The 16,312-nt window shown below is 39.5% G+C and overlaps 1 protein-coding gene across 7 annotated transcripts in view; it reads right to left on the bottom strand.

The window, feature by feature from the left end:
* FAM228B (family with sequence similarity 228 member B) overlaps nt 1–16,312 on the bottom strand; it is a 151,254-nt gene that overhangs the window by 90,456 nt on the left and 44,486 nt on the right. For 6 of the 7 annotated variants that reach the window (XM_033938744.1, XM_033938741.1, XM_033938743.1 and 3 more), the window contains exon 5: nt 11,498–11,695. The exons of the other annotated variant lie outside the window; for it this stretch is intronic. In XM_033938744.1, the coding sequence (XP_033794635.1) occupies nt 11,498–11,695 (198 nt within the window). The remainder of the gene's footprint in view (nt 1–11,497; nt 11,696–16,312) is intronic. 7 annotated transcript variants of the gene reach the window in all.

Here is a 16,312-nt window from a genome sequence, read left to right as displayed (position 1 = left end):
TTCAAGACTGCACTGGAGATCGAAAGAGCACACAGGATACTAGCACAGAAGAAAACCTCTCAAACGGGTCCAAGGACTTTAATTTTTAGACTCTTGAGACATCAACAAGCGATGGAAATTTGTCAATTAGCAAAGGAGAACAAAAATCTCAGATGTCAAGATGCAAAAATACACATTGTCCCTGACTTTGTGAGAGAAACTGCATCTAGGAGAAAACAATTTCTGGATCTGAGGCCCCAATTAAGATCGCTAGGGGCTAGATACGGGCTCCTTTACCCGGCAGTAATGAAAGTCACAATTGCAAATAAGACTCAAAATTTTTCAGATCCTAAAAAGTTACAAGAATATCTAGAACAATATGAACAACCAATGACATTTTAAAAGTCATTTCAAAGGAAATTTTTCCGGTTAATGTGGATTATTTACTTATAATTTATTAATATTTAATTTATAAATATTGATTTTATTAGCAGAAATATAAAGGATCTTCAGTTAAAACTTAGAACTTTTATGGTTTTGTTTCAAATTGCAACGGAATAGAATCGCACGTGCACAAGCATGGAACTATAAGACGAACAACCCTCTTAGAAAAGATGAAAGAATAGAACATAAAATTTAACATGATCTTACATTTATGGAATGAAAAGTTTTATAGAACTAATAGATGAAAGTAAACTTACATGTAAGACCGTGGTAATAGTGAAGATCCGATTGAGCTGTTAACCCTTTCAGGACCATAAGGATTGTAGGCCAATTTTTGTGGTTTTGACGACATTTTTATGGTAAAAAGGTCTTGCAGATGCCAAAAAATTGATTTTTTTTTGTGAAATATCATTATTTTTTTTTTTTAAAATCACACTTCTGGCTTATGGACAGTGTGGCAAGTGAATCTTCTCGTCAATCTGGCAACGACGCTAATGAATCAATGTCGGAACCAGTTTGTTTACATAAAGGCAGTATCATATGGAATCCGTACATATCAAATTTAGAACTGTAGACTATCCCAATCAAAATGTATAGGATTTTAAAGTTATGGGACAAATATGTCCCTTGGTCCTGAAAGGGTTAACACAGGATATGAATTATTTTTTTTTTAACCTTATGTGGGAGAGGCATTAATTGGCTGTATAAAAGCAGGAGGCGTTACTTAAAGGGGAGGAGGAGGAAGTCTTCAATAATATTACCAAATATATCGTAATGTATAAGAACAGAATAGGATTGGTTAAAATGGATGATTTCCTGTTAGAGGAAGTACTTCCGGTTTGAGTTTGCGTTTCAAAGTATGGTTGAAAAGAATGTATGTTTGGCGGTTTTATATAATTCATGTCACCAATGGGGAAAAAAATAAGTGCGAGTATGAAAGATGGCGTTGAGAGAGGTTTTTTTGTTTTTGTTTTTGAAATATTAGATTTCTTTTCGAATCCCCCTCACGACTTTAAACGAAGGTAAGATTAACGGAGGATTCCTTTATAAATCTGAGATAGACTTTGAATTCATATTGCTTCCTTCATGATCCAATAAGTCTTAATGCCCAATAAAACTAGTACTGGGATGATAAGTACTATATAATATAATTAATATATAATATAATATAAGTAGAGACATAGATCTGGATCCAGTATTATTGCAATCTTTATTGGAAATATATAATTAAATTAGTGAAGGGGTAATGCTAATACATCTCTTATGTGAGAATCACTACATCAAATTTGTGTCTAAGATTTATAGGCTTTGGAAAAAAAAAAAAAAGGAAAAAAAGGTTTTTGCTTGATTCAGAAAACAGTTTAATTGATATATTGGAATAATTTACTGGTAGTAATTAAAGTTAAATTCTGTAATAGCTTGTGGGAGTTATTTTATACCTAACCTCAATCTGCATATCCAAGTTTTCGTATTTAATTGGGGGTGGGAGGGAGAGATATAGTGGGGGGTTGGGTGAGGGTGGGGATATTATAAATTATTTTGTGTATTGGGAAAATTTACTAGTAAGAATTATTATTTGTTTGATTTTGGACAAAATGTATTATAAAAATATATATGGATCTTAAAATATTATCTTTGAATGTTAATGGTCTGAATCACATGATAAAAAGGAAAAAAGCATTATTATTTTTAAAGAGGCAAAATGCGGATATATGCTTCATACAGGAGACCCACCTTTCAGATATTGAATCTAATAAGTTGGAAGGAGGTTGGATCAGGCATTGTTTCTTCTCCCCAGCTATAGGGGAAAAAAGCGGGTGTTGCTATTCTAGTGAATAAAAAATGCTCTGCTTCATTCAAATTAAAGGCATCGGATACTCATGGCAGATGGGTAAATGTGGAAGTGAGCATGGGAAATACTACCATGACGTTGTTTAATATATACGCCCCTAATTCGAATCAAAATGAATTTTTTAAGACTCTTCAACAACTGATTTTGCCACTGGCTACTTCGAATCTAATAGTAGCTGGGGATTTCAATGCTGTTATGGATCCTCTATTGGATAAAAACCCAAGTAGATTTATGAAATCTTTGGGATTAGATAATTTTGTACAATCTTGCGATTTGACAGATATTTGGCGAATACTTCATTTTGATGGACGGGAATTTTCTTTTTGTTCTCATGTTCATAACTCTTTCTCAAGAATAGATTATATTTTTATTTCAAATCATTTGATACATCAAGTGACATAAGCTGCCATTGATCCAATCATTTTATCTGATCATGGTGGGGTATGGATTGAAATTAAGATTACAGATCAAAATACTAATAGACCAATTTGGAAGTTTGATAATACATTGCTTGCTGATCCAATATTTTGTGAGAATCTTCAAACAAAAATGAAGGATTATTTTCAATTGAATGATAAGGATGAAATCTCTATGGAAATATTATGGGATGCTTTTAAGGCATCAATGAGAGGACAAATAATTTCTTATTCTGCTTATCTTAAAAAACAGATTAAAAAACAATTTTTAAACTCAGAGAAGGAGATTAAATTTTTAGAATCAAAACTTATAGAAAAATGGGAATATTCTATTCAACAGGAGTTGTTAAAGGTTAAGGGCAAATATAATGAGATTTCATCTGATTTGATTAGGAAAGATTTATTTTCTCAGCAAGCATTGTATTATGGTAACTCAAATAAGGCGGGAAGAATATTGGCAAATTATCTTAAAGCGAAAAAAAGAAAATCAAAATTAATTGCTATTAAAGATGAAAATGGTAAAACATTTACACAAATTGAGCCTATTTTAAAACAATTCCTAAAGTTTTATAAATCTCTTTATTCTTCCGAGACTTATTTAGATAAAGAAAAAGATGGTTTAGAATTTTTGAAAATGTTAGAGGGTCCAAAAATTCCTGAACATGTAAAACGAAGCTTGGAAGAGCCAATATCACTAAAAGAATTAGGAACAGCTTTGAAGTCCCTTAGAGTTGGATCTACTCCAGGTGGTGATGGATATACGGTGGAGTTTTATAAAACATTTCAAAATTTCCTATTGCCTTATTTATTAAATCTTTATCAGTATCAACTTAATAAAGGTTCTATTACTGGCACTATGGCAGAATCTTTAACTATTGTTTTGCCAAAGCCAAATAAAGATCCCACTTTGGTTTCAAACTATAGGCCAATATCTTTAATAAATGTAGATGGTAAATTACTAGCAAAAATATTAGCGTTAAGATTGGCTAAAGCTCTCCCTCATATTATAGGCATGCATCAAACAGGATTCGTTGCTCAAAGACATTCATCTCATAATACCAGATTGGCATTCCATATGTTATATTTAACAAAGAAAATGAGAGAGCCTACTTTTTCTGTTTCTCTGGATGCAGAGAAGGCTTTTGATAGAGTGGAATGGACCTTTATGTATCAGGCATTGGAATGGTTTGGTATAGGTCCTGGATTCATACAAATAATACAAACGTTGTATAGTTCCCCTTCTGCTAGATTATATATTAATAATACTTTTTCAGAAAGTTTTAATTTGCAGAGGGGAGTTAGACAAGGTTGTCCCTTATCTCCTTTGCTGTTTGATATTGTTTTAGAACCCTTATTATTGGCTATCCAACAAGTAAAGGACATACACCATAACACCATCTAACACCATTCCAGCAGGGGAGAGCCGACGGAGGAGGGCTGCAGTCCGGCCATCGGACCAACGGTCGGCTCGGGGGCCCGTTCCAGCGGGGCACCCAACACTGTCTTCGCTCCTCCCCCATTCCAGCAGGGGAGAGCCGACGGAGGAGGGCTGCAGTCCGGCCATCGGTCCAACGGTCGGCTCGGGGGCCCTTTCCAGCAGGGCACCCGACACTGTCTTCGCTCCTCCCCCATTCCAGCAGGGGAGAGCCGACGGAGGAGGGCTGCAGTCCAGCCATCGGACCAACGGTCGGCTCGGGGGCCCGTTCCAGCGGGGCACCCAACATTATCTTCGCTCCTCCTCCATTCCAGCAGGGGAGAGCCGACGGAGGAGGACTGCAGTCCGGCCATCGGTCCAACGGTCGGCTCGGGGGCCCGTTCCAGCGGGGCACCCGACACTGCCTTCGCTCCTCCCCCATGCCAGCAGGGGAGAGCCAACGGAGGAGGGCTGCAGTCTGGCCTTCGGACCAACAGTCGGCTTGGGGGCCCATTCCAGCGGGGCACCCGACACTGTCTTCGCTCCTCCCCCATTCCAGCAGGGGAGAGCCGACGGAGGAGGGCTGCAGTCCGGCCATCGGACCAACGGTTGGCTCGGGGGCCCGTTCAAGCTGGACTTCAGTTTTGACTGTTTTGATTTTATTTTCAATTCTTTTTAGTTTATGATATATTTTTTAATCTCACTTATTGTTTTACTACTTATTTTGTTTTATTTTATCATTCAAATTTCATTTAAATTTCCCCAGAATTCTATTGCTTCAACGGTTCTCCCTCTGCATCTATTCTTATTTCCCCTCTTTTTTCAACCTTTCAAAGTCCTTTAGATCATTGTAGTCTTATTAGAATGTTTATTTTCTTATTTTTCTCATCTATTCTCTATTTTATTTCTTCATTACTCTACTAATTGTCATTTTTCCAGGTACTTTAGTTAGATTGTGAGCCTTCGGGACAGTAAGGGAATTTCTAAGTACCTATTTTACTTATAATTTTAATGCACCCTATTGTCTATTTTTCTGTAAACCGCTTAGAATCCTAACGGAGTTTAGCGGTATATAAGAAATAAATTACATTACATTACATACAAGGTATACCACATTCAGATAGAGAATATAAAGTATCTGCTTATGCAGATGATATACTATTGTATTTGAGGAATTCAGAATCTACCATTCCATGTTTACTTGAGTTGATTGAGAAATTTGGAAAATTTTCAGGATATAAGATAAATTGGAATAAATCAGAAGTTCTTCCATTAAATATACATTGTACAAAAGGTTTATTTGATGCATTCTCTTTTGTTTGGAAGGAAGATGCTATTAAATATCTAGGAATTTGGATTACAAAAACAATGGATGAAACAATGAAAATTAATGAAAAATGTATATTACAAAAGGTGACAGAAATGTGTGAGCAATGGAATCCTTTGCATTTATCTTGGTGGGGAAGAGTACAAACTGTTAAAATGATGATTTTGCCTGTAGTTTGTTACCAAATGGGGATGATACCAGTTTTCTTTCAAGAATCTTTTTATAAAAAATTAAATAGGGTTTTGACAAAATTTATTTGGCTTGGTAAAAATCCCAGAATTGCTTTAGTGTCGTTGCAAAGGCCAATTGTGGAGGGCGGGGTAAATTTTCCCAATTTTTATAGGTATCATCAAGCCTATATTTTACGTCAAGGTATGTATTGGATCCTCCCAGAGCCCACTGATAATATTCCAGACTGGTTCTGGTTAGAATGGAGACTTATGTTTCCCTTGCGTCTTAGTCATGTAGTTAGTATCAAAATGCCATGGTTATATAAAGAGCATAAAATATTTATGGATACCTGGAAAACTTTAAGATATATAAGTAATCTAACTCCTATTCCAATAAGTAAATCAACAACTCAAACGATTTGGTTAAACCCCAAGATCAAAATTGGCGGTTTTAAAATCATCTGGAAGCATTGGATGATAGCAGGTATTCGTATTTTGGAAGATGTAATAAAAAATGGTAAGTTGCTGGAGTTTTCACAATTGCAACATAAATTTAATCTTAATAAATCACAATATTTTAGATGGTTGCAATTGAAGCAGTCCATTCAGGTAGGGTTCCCTGAATGGAAAAATCTTACTAATTATCATAGTTTGGAATTCTTATGCTTCCAGATGGATTCAATGGATCATAGAGCCGCACAGTGGTATAAATTAGTATCCGGATTTGTAAATAAAAAACCAAAAAATGGTCTTAGAGACATTTGGAGCATTGAGATAAAGCATCAAATTAATGCATCTCAATGGCCACGACTTTGGTCTTGGAGGTTAAAATGTACGGTGTCAGCATCTATGAGACAAACTTGGTTTTTTCTTCTGCATAGAGCTTTTTGGACCCCTGTTCGTTTACAAAAGATAGATAGTTCTAAGTCTAATAGATGCTGGCATTGTCATGTTGAAGTTGGGACATTAGATCACCTTTTATTCTATTGTCCATTTATCTTATCATTCTGGAAATCAATTTGGCCTCAAATCAATAGGATGTTAGAAAATCCGGTAGCCTTGACATATGATACTATTTTATTTGGAACAACTATGAGAGCAAGAAGTCAAATTTCGTCAAGTAACAACAAACTTCTGTTTATTTTAACTGGAATAGCAATACAACAAATAACATATAATTGGAAAAAACATGATAGGTTAAATTACAATTTCTGGTGGAATTCTGTATGTCATATATACAAAATGGAACTCACCATTGCAACACAAAAAGGCTATGTGAGTAAATTTCAAAAAGTCTGGGGACCGTTAACAGATTTCTGTAATGAATGATTAACTTTTCCCACGATAAGATATTTGATTAGAGGGGAATGGGGTGGGATTTTATTTCTGATTATTACATACTATATCAATATTTGAATGAATTTACAATAAAGTTGATTTTATGTATTATTGATTTGGGAGGGAGGGAGGTATGGGGGATTATTATATTCAATAAGAATTATATAAATTTAGATTTCTTGCATAATATTATAACTTTATATAATATTAATTTTCTAAAGAAATGTTAAATTTGATGTTAATATGTGAGTTAATCAAGTGTGTATATTCAAGTTTCTAATGAGTTTATTTGATACACTTGTTGTAACATAAGAAAATGAATAAAGATTTATAAAACAAAAACAGAAATTCCCTAGCTACTTCAGAAGGAGGGAAGTTGGCAATTAAACAGAGAATAAATTTTGTAGAACTATGTGGTCAAAGCAACTAATTCTTCTGGAATGAGTCTCCGGATAGCAATGGGATGCAATTGTATGTCCTGAGCACCAGAGAAATATCCTCAATGGGAGTAGAATGTTGAAAAGCCACTGAAGTTGCAATCACTTCGACTTGTTGTGCTGTGAAACAACCTTCTAGTGGCAGTCCAGTCTGAGCATAGCAAAACGAGATGCAATCCGCCAACCATGTAGAAATTGTACTCTTGGTTACTGGAGTTCCCAATATGCGAGGAGCATAAAAGAAAAATAGTTGAGGTTAAGCTCTATGTGGCATGGTCTGATCTAGGTAGTAAACTAAAAGATGGTTACAATCCAATGTATGGAGTACAGCCTCATTAGAGTGGACATCATGCTCTTGCAAAAAAACATAGGCAGGACGATGAACTAATTGAGATTAAATTTTGTAACAACTTTTGAAAGAAATGAAGGATGCGTCCGAAGCACCATTCTAATATGATGAAAAATAGTATAAGGTGGATTACACAGTAAAGCTTGTAGTGCAAAAGTGACAGCAGTCGAAAAAACTACTATCCAAGTGAGGCACCTAAGAAGTGCATTTGTAAGTGGCTCAAATGGAGGTTTCATCAGAGTGGTGAGTACATCATTGAGATCCCGAGGAACTAGAAGGGCCCTTAATAAATTGAGAAATCAAAAAATGTATAAGTTGTTGCTGAGGGGTACATGAGATGAACACATACTGATCCGCGTGTGCAGATCACCGGACTTGATGGACCGAAGGTCTGATCTGGAGATGGCAGTTCTTATGTTCTTATGAAGTGGTTGTTAGTCCAGTATGACAGAGGTGTAAGAGGTAATCCAGAACCTATGCCAAAGGTGAAGTGTCTGAAAGTAATTGCAAGTGCTCATGCCAGGTAGTGAAGTGGGTGTTGTTAAAGCGGTGCCGTTGTGTATAGAGGGCTTTCTGGAAGTGGCTATAATAGCTGAGACTGCAGCAGAAAGAGTGAAATCTTCTATGGGTGCAGTAAGAGGAACCAGGCTGAGATGAAGAAGATAACAAGATTTGTCTGGGTTACCGCAGAGATATGAAGATCATGGTGTCTTCGCCACTAGAAGGATTATAGGGAATGCATACTGGAATGTGTTGGTTCAGTGCTGGCCAAAGACATGCAATTCCAGCTAAGATAAAAAGTTGGAATGGAGTGGTCACTCGTGAGGCTATAGGAATGTAGTGAGCTTGTCGGCTAGAGCATTCTACTTGTCAGCTATTTAGAGAGTTTTGGAACATGTTGCATGAGATTGCTAAAGCCCAGGATTGAGATACCTCTGTACACAGGGTTAAAAAAATCCAACAAACAAGGAAGCATGGTATAACATATTGGAATGTAGTTGACTGTCTTGACCAGAAGTACTGGGTTGAAGAGACAAGCTTGAAAAGTGAGAAGAGGTTACAACAATTGTTCATAATTCAAGAAGAAAAACGTGAAGAGATCTCTCTTGAAGGGTACAAGATCCTTGCGTACGGAGAGTATCCAGATATGGAAATGTGTTGATGTGAAGGAACATGGAATAAGAAGCTACTTGGAGATATTGCAAGGTGACAAACACCAATGGAGGGAACAACGAAGCAGTAAGGAGACCTTGATTCATTGGTAGAATAGACTTGTGAGTTGAGACTATTAAGAGGCCAAAGTCTACTGAGCAGGCCTGAGAGTTAGATGCAGAAATGGTAGACTGTGGATACCACATTACTTAGGAAGTGCAGTAGCTGACATGCTGGAATGGTTTAAACATGTGGTTGCAGAGTTGGAGTAGCATGTCATTGAGGTAGCTGAGCAGGAAAGTGAATAGGGTTGAGTACTGCCATGATAATGTCTATTGTGTGGAACAGTCTCCCAGAAGAAGTGGTGGAGACAGAGACTGTATCTGAATTCAAGAAGGCATAGGATAGGCACGTAGAATCTCTTAGAGAGAGGAAGAGATAATGGTTACTGCAGATGGGCAGACTGGATGGGCCATTTGGCCTTTATCTGCCATCATGTTTCTATGTACCGTAAGCCACTTAACACTCCATTGCCCCAGGTACGTTAGTCAGATTGTGAGCCCACCAGGAGAGATAGAGAGAAATACTTGAGTACCTAAGTGTAAACCGCTTAGGCTATAAGTGGTGTATAAATACAAAAAAACAAAAGTGTCATAGAGCCTATTATATACTGTCACATCTTTAGGAAGTAGGAAGAGGTCAGGGCCACAGAAGGATTAAGGAGAGAGGGTTATGTCTTAATCTCTCCAGTGGTCATCTGGTCATTTAAGGCACCTTTTTGGAACTTAAGTCATATATGAAACAGGTCTAGACAAAACCATCCCAGATGTTTTGATTTTATTTCCATTATGGCAGAAAATTATCAAACTTTTGGGAATGCCCAAGCCCCGCCCATAACAAGCCCCCAACATGCCTCCTTGAAATTTGGGTGAACTGCAGAGAAAAACATCTGAAATCAGAGTTTTGAAAATCGCAACTTAAGATGTTTTTGTGAGAAAAAGATCTTTTTGTTGCTTCATGTTTTTCTATTTTGAAAATGAGCACCTTAATATTGTACACTATCAAATGCAATTCTCAGCATATGGACTTCTTGATATAAACTTCTCCCCATTTATAATTTTTATTCATTTTTAAATTTTACATGAAGTGTACAAAATATTGAAATACAATTAATGAATACACAATATCACTTTTATATCTAATTCATAATATTCTAAACATATTTTTATCCCCTCTCCCTCCCCCCACCCTTCTAGTACTTTCCAATCATTCATTACATATTATATATCATATTATATCATATTGTGTAAACTTCTCAGAATCTATTTAGGGACATCCCTGCTTTACCTTTTGGAGGCTTGAGGCCTGACTTAGGCCATGAACCATCTTTTCTCTCCTGGAGCACTATGAGCTTGTTTACAAGATGTGTGTGCACAGCCAAGGTCATCTACTAGCTCTGGGTCCCCTCTTCTTGTGTGAAGATGTGTAGGAGTGAGTTTTGCAGGCTATGTTATTGAAGGGATGGAATCTGGAGTTAGCAGTTGAAGAGAAGGGCACAGATAGGAGGGACTTACCAGATGAGCTCACAGGGATGGGGGGGGATCATAGGGGGAGATAAGTGAAAAGAGACAATGAGGGGCAGCTGAGTGCATTTGTAGGTCAGTAAGAGGAGTTTGAATTGTATTCAGCAATGGAAGGGAAGCCAATGAAGTGACTTTAGGAGAGGGGTAACGTGAGTATAGTGGTTCTCCTGGAAGTCGTACAGCCGAATTCTGGACAGATTGGAGGGGAGCAAGATGGCTAAATGGAAGGCCTGAGAGTAGTGAGTTGCCGTAGTTTATGCGCGAGGTGATGAGGGCGTAGATAAGTATTTTGGTAGTGTGCTCAGAGAGGAAGGGTCAGATTTTGGCAATATTATAGAGGAAGAAGCAGCAGGTTTTAGAGATATGTTACTAGTTCAAATCTGGTTCAAGGCACTAGTGACCATAAGCTGTTACCATCAGACAGAACAATAATATGAAATACTTTAGTGGTTCAGTGGTGCTTATGGTACTAAAACCATTATCATAGCTGGTGTTAATATACATCATTAGCTGTCTCAACAGAGACACCAAAGACTGCACAAGCATGGGGAATTAATTATCCTCTTACCCTCACATTTGGTCTCTTGAGCCTAGGATTGAGAGATATTGGCACATGGAGGCTTATACTGTCACTGCCTGTGCTATCCCTGTTCTAGATCCCAGGAGGACAAGTTTCCAGGATTGTCAGTCTAGCACCTTTCACAAGCAATAAATTAATGGGGGGGGGGATTGGGAGAATAAAAAAAAATACAGCTAAACCCATATGTAACTTGATAACACACTTACATATAATTTCTGTCTTCAGGAGTTCAGCAAAAGAAGGAAGATATGTAGTGGAAGAAGACATTTTGCTATTAACATGATGACTTTATCTAAATATGTGTCCTGTGTCTTTGTTACAATTAAAAAAAATAATTATTGTAAATTACTTGGATCTATCCAGTTTAGTGGTGTATCAAATAAAGTTTAAATCTTAAAGTTGAAAGTGATGATACACTGATATTTTTAAAACTCATTTCCAGTTTTCTTCTGTTACCTTCTTATTACAGTAGTTTAAATAATGTTCCAGTTGCAAACATCTTCTTTGCCCTATTTCTTCATTGGATTTGCTGTCAACAATATCCTCTATTGCTTGCAGAAGTGGCTCTGAAACTCGCTGGCTCCATTTCCTGTAGTTCATTTCCTTCTTCCGCAGCTCTACAAACTCTCGATGTATCAAATATTTGTCAAACTCCTGAAATGGCAGGATTGCAGATGCAGACGCATTAAGGGCAGTTCTATAAATGATGCCCAAATTTGCAAGCTAATGAGACAATTAGCACCAATATTTGGATGCTATCAATTATTGGTGTTAATTGGCAACTATTTGGATTTGCATGCACATTTTGCTAAGTGCTATTCTATAAAGATCCTCGCACAAATCTTATAGCATGCAACTCAAAAGGGGACATGGCCATGGGAGGGCATATATAGATTGGGTATCCATGCATAATTTACACCAGGTTTCAGCTGATGTAAATCCTTGTACTCAAAATTTGATGTGGAAATTGGCTCTAAGCACTATTCTATAAATGGTGCACAACTTGAAATGCCATTTATAAAATAGTTCTCCATGCAGATTTCATGCAGTGCCCATATTTGGGCACCATTTACCAAATCTAGTCCATTATGCTATCTTTATCTGAAGAAAATGCCATGGAATACTTTAATACAGTGGTTCCCAACCCTGTCCTGGAGGACCACCAGCCAGTCGGGTTTTTGGGATAACCCTAATGAATATGCATGAGAGAGATTTGCATATAATGAAGGTGACAGACAAGCAAATCTGCCCCATGCATATTCATTAGGGCTATCCTAAAACCTGACTGGCTGGTGGTCCCCCAGGACAGGGTTGGGAACCACTGCTTTAATATGATGAAGTGTCATGCCATTTTCATCAGACGGGCCCCACAGCCTCTATTCACATGCATGTAGCTGTGGGTGCAGATGCTTAGTGAGCATGCAGGACAAGATTACACCCGTTGATCGCTCAAACTTATTCTTATTTTACATTTAGGAAATCTTTAAAAATATATCTATTTGATAAATCAGAATGTTGATTTTAATTGCAATGTGTTTAATCATTATTATTCTTCATTTTCTATTTTTAAAAATTTTTCTTAAATTGTATTTTAACTGTAGTTGAATCAGATTACTGTAGAATTGCTGCAGTATGCACTTTTTATATTACGCTTCTCTCATCAGTTTTTAGGATATTTTAAATTGTACATTAGTCTTAGCTGTACTTGATTGCTGTATGATGTATTGTTTTTGTGAAATTGTATCTTTTTCACTGAACTGCTGTTTTATTCTTGTGAACCGCCCAGAACCGTTGGTGGGGGCGGTATATACGAAAATAAATTATTATTATTATTATTGCTGCTCTGGAGCAACGGCTGTGTTGAATAGGTAAGTGACATGGGGTAAGCCACCAGCATCATGGCCTGACCAACTTTGTACCACATGGCATTAGCAGCTAGGGAGCCAGGAGAGAAGGATGGAGTTTGACTTATTTGTGCTATCCCTCTCCCCCCCAAGGTATTCCAATGCCCCTGTTGTGTGCACTATACCCTCTGCTTATCACGAGATCAACATTTTTTCTATCCAAAGCAATGAACAAAATTGACTGGACAGGAAATATGTTTTGCATGTTTTTTTATTTTATTAGTAATTTATAAGTATTACCAACAAGAAATTCTTTCTTGATTAACACTAAAAAAGAAAAAGGAAACTATCAAACAGTTATAAGGATATTTGTCATAGGTAACAAATAGTAAAAAAAAAAGGTTAAAATACAGCCATTACTATTTAGCTCATAATACCTAGCCATATGACTCTAAGATAAATTTCCTTTTAGGTTGGAGAATTCCTATCAACACAATTCTTTAGCTGAGATAAGTCATAGAAAGCATCTAATATAATAAAGAGCTAGCCGCGCATGCGCAGTCCTATTTGCGTGTTCCGTGCGCTGTAGGTCTGTGGCCGCAGGACTGCGCATGCGCCAGTCCCCAGCTTTACTTCTCTCTGACTACGGACCCACAAAGCCACCACCGCGACTCCTCTCTCATCTTCCGACGCAACTGCAGCTCATGAGAGGAGCCGCAGGGGCGCCTTTGAAAACGGCTCCCTTCTCCAAGTGCCCACCCCCTCCTCCTTTTTTTGCGATCCATCGAGCGGCTCCCCAGCCTTCTTCCACCACCTACCGAGCCCCCAGCCCTGTTTTCAGCTCCTCCTGCACGGGCCTAAAACAAAAAAGGAATCGCGACTCTTCCCCACCCGAAACACTATGCCGGCTCCTCACAAAACCAAAACTCCCACGCAGCCGAACTTGCAATATCGCACGGGAGCCCCAGCTCGATCCACTCCTCCAGACCGACGATGCACACAACTTGAACCACATGCAGACTTACATTGCACGCCCGAACTCACAGCCAAACGGCGTATGCGCCAGTTAGCTGCATCGCGCGACAGGAGCGACTCTGGCAGCGGATGGCGGGAGGAGGGCTCATGGTCCTGCCGCCGCTGCCGCTCCTGTTTACAGCGGCCTGCACGTCGCCGCCTCCCCCCCTCCCGCAACAACCGCTACCGCTCCTGTTCTTCCCCTCCCTCCAGTCACCGCTGCCATTCCTATTTAAAACGGCCTGCTGAGGTTCGCGGCCGGCTGTAGCGAACCTCGCAGGCCGCTCTCCACGTGGTAGCACGTTCCCTCTGACGCGATCGCGTCAGAGGGAACATGCTACTGAGGTGAACAGCGGCCTGCGAGGTTCGCTACAGCCGGCCGCAAACCTCAGCAGGCCGTTTTAAATAGGAATGGCAGCGGTGACTGGAGGGAGGGGAAGAGGAAAAAGAAGGGCCATGGAGCAGGCAAGAAAGGGGGCTGTTTTGGTGGGAGGGTTGTGCAGATAGCATTCATGGGGGGGGGGCGAACAGAAAGGGGCCATGGAGCAGGCATTGCAGAACAGGGGGAGAGGGAAAGGAGGCTGCTTTGGGGGAGGGGTGTGCTGGGGGCCACCGAGCAGTTAGGCATTGCAGAACAGGGGGAGATGGAAAGGGGGCTGCTTTGGCAAGCAGGGGGGCCAGGGAGACAGACAGAAAGAAAGACGGACAGACAGGGGACCAGGGAGAGACACAGACACAAATAATGACAGACAGACAGCGTCCAAGGAGAGAGAGACAAATAAAAAAACCCCAGACATACAGACATCTATTCTGGGCGGCGGGAGGAAGGCAGTATGGAGTGCTGCTGGGAGGAGGGCTTCGAGCCGCACAAGCCTGTCCCCAAAGCCCCTGCGGAGAGTTGGGCCAACTTCTCCTTCCTCACCGACGCCGAAGAAGCTGCAGGCCCCGCTCCCTGTCGCGCTCTGAGCACTCACGATTGGCTGAAGGGTGTCATGCCAATGCTGCAGGTACAGGGGGATGCTTTTGTTGCAGAGGTGTGCTGGGGGGTAGACAGCTTTGCTCGCGGGGGGAGGGGGAAGACACAAGGGGGTTAGGGAGAGGGAAAGGGGTATGCTGGGGGCAGACAGCTTTGCTCTGGGGGGCGGGGGAATGACACAAGGACACAGACACAAAGAATGACACACACGGGGCCAGAGAGACAGCCAGTGTCCAAGGAGAGAAAAACAAATAAACATAGACAGACAGACAGCGGCCAAGGGGAGAGAGAGAAAGACAGACACACACATCTATTCTAGCACCCGTTAATGTAACGGGCTTAAAGACTAGTAACATATATTCTGCAATTTTATCAAACACTTTGAAGAAAACAGAGAAATAATTAACCATTTTTTTTTGTAGTATCCTAGATCAAAGACCCAGGGAAAGGTTATGCCTATCCTAGGTTTCCATAGACACATCAGGAAAAAAAGAGTTTATGATCTAAAAATAAAGTCATACAATTTCTGAAATACATTTATATCACCAAATTTTTTAAATCAACTTTGAAAACAAAGGAAACAAGGAGGGTAGCATGCATATCTACTACTTCTATTGCCGATTCCAATATAGTAACCAACGCTGAGTTTTACTAAACGGCAGTACAGATTTCTACTGCAGGTTGGTGAGGTATGAGAAGCTCCAACGCTCCTAGAATTCCTACTGCCTGCAGACGAAATCTCTTCTGCCGTTTAGTAAAAGGAACTCTTGCTTAGGGCTCCTTTTACAAAGCTGCACAAAGGTTTCTACCGTGGGCCAGCAAGGTAAATGCTCCAACGCTCATAGAAATTCTATGAGTATTGGAGCATTTACCTCGCTGGCCAATGGTAAAAAACCTCTACCACGGCTTTGTAAAAGCCAACGTAAATGTAACTAATTACTGTACTTAAGTTTTGATACTGGGTCAGTCCATGACAAATGTACAAGTGGTCCTCACCTTTTCATCTTCAATTTTAATGAAACTTGGCATGTAAGTACACTAACTTATGGCACTAAGCCATGCAAAGTTTCAACCCCTAAAACCTGAAATTCATGTAGTAAGAGGTGCCTAAGTAGAGGCCTTAAAATTTTTGTGTGTGTTGTATGAAACAAATGGGCAACTTTAAGGGCCTCCTGTACCCAGAGTATTGCTTACATCAGCCTGAAATTTACCCCCTCTTCTACGAAACCGCACTAATGGTTTTTAGCGCAGAGAACTGCGCTGAATGGCCCGCGCTGCTCCCGATGCTCATTGAGTTCCTATGAGCATTGGGAGCAGCGCAGGCCATTCAGCCTGGCTCTCTGCACTAAAAACCGCTATCGCAGTTTCGTAAAAGAGTGGGGGTTAGTCTACTGGTGCAACTTTTTGTACTTAATAAGCTTTTAGGGTTTTAAAAGT

This window comes from Geotrypetes seraphini, chromosome 3 (genome assembly GCF_902459505.1).
Source record: "Geotrypetes seraphini chromosome 3, aGeoSer1.1, whole genome shotgun sequence".
Classification (NCBI taxonomy): Eukaryota; Metazoa; Chordata; class Amphibia; order Gymnophiona; family Dermophiidae; genus Geotrypetes; species Geotrypetes seraphini.
The sequence above is the reverse complement of the archived record's forward strand: the minus strand, read 5'-3'. Positions and strand labels throughout refer to the sequence as shown.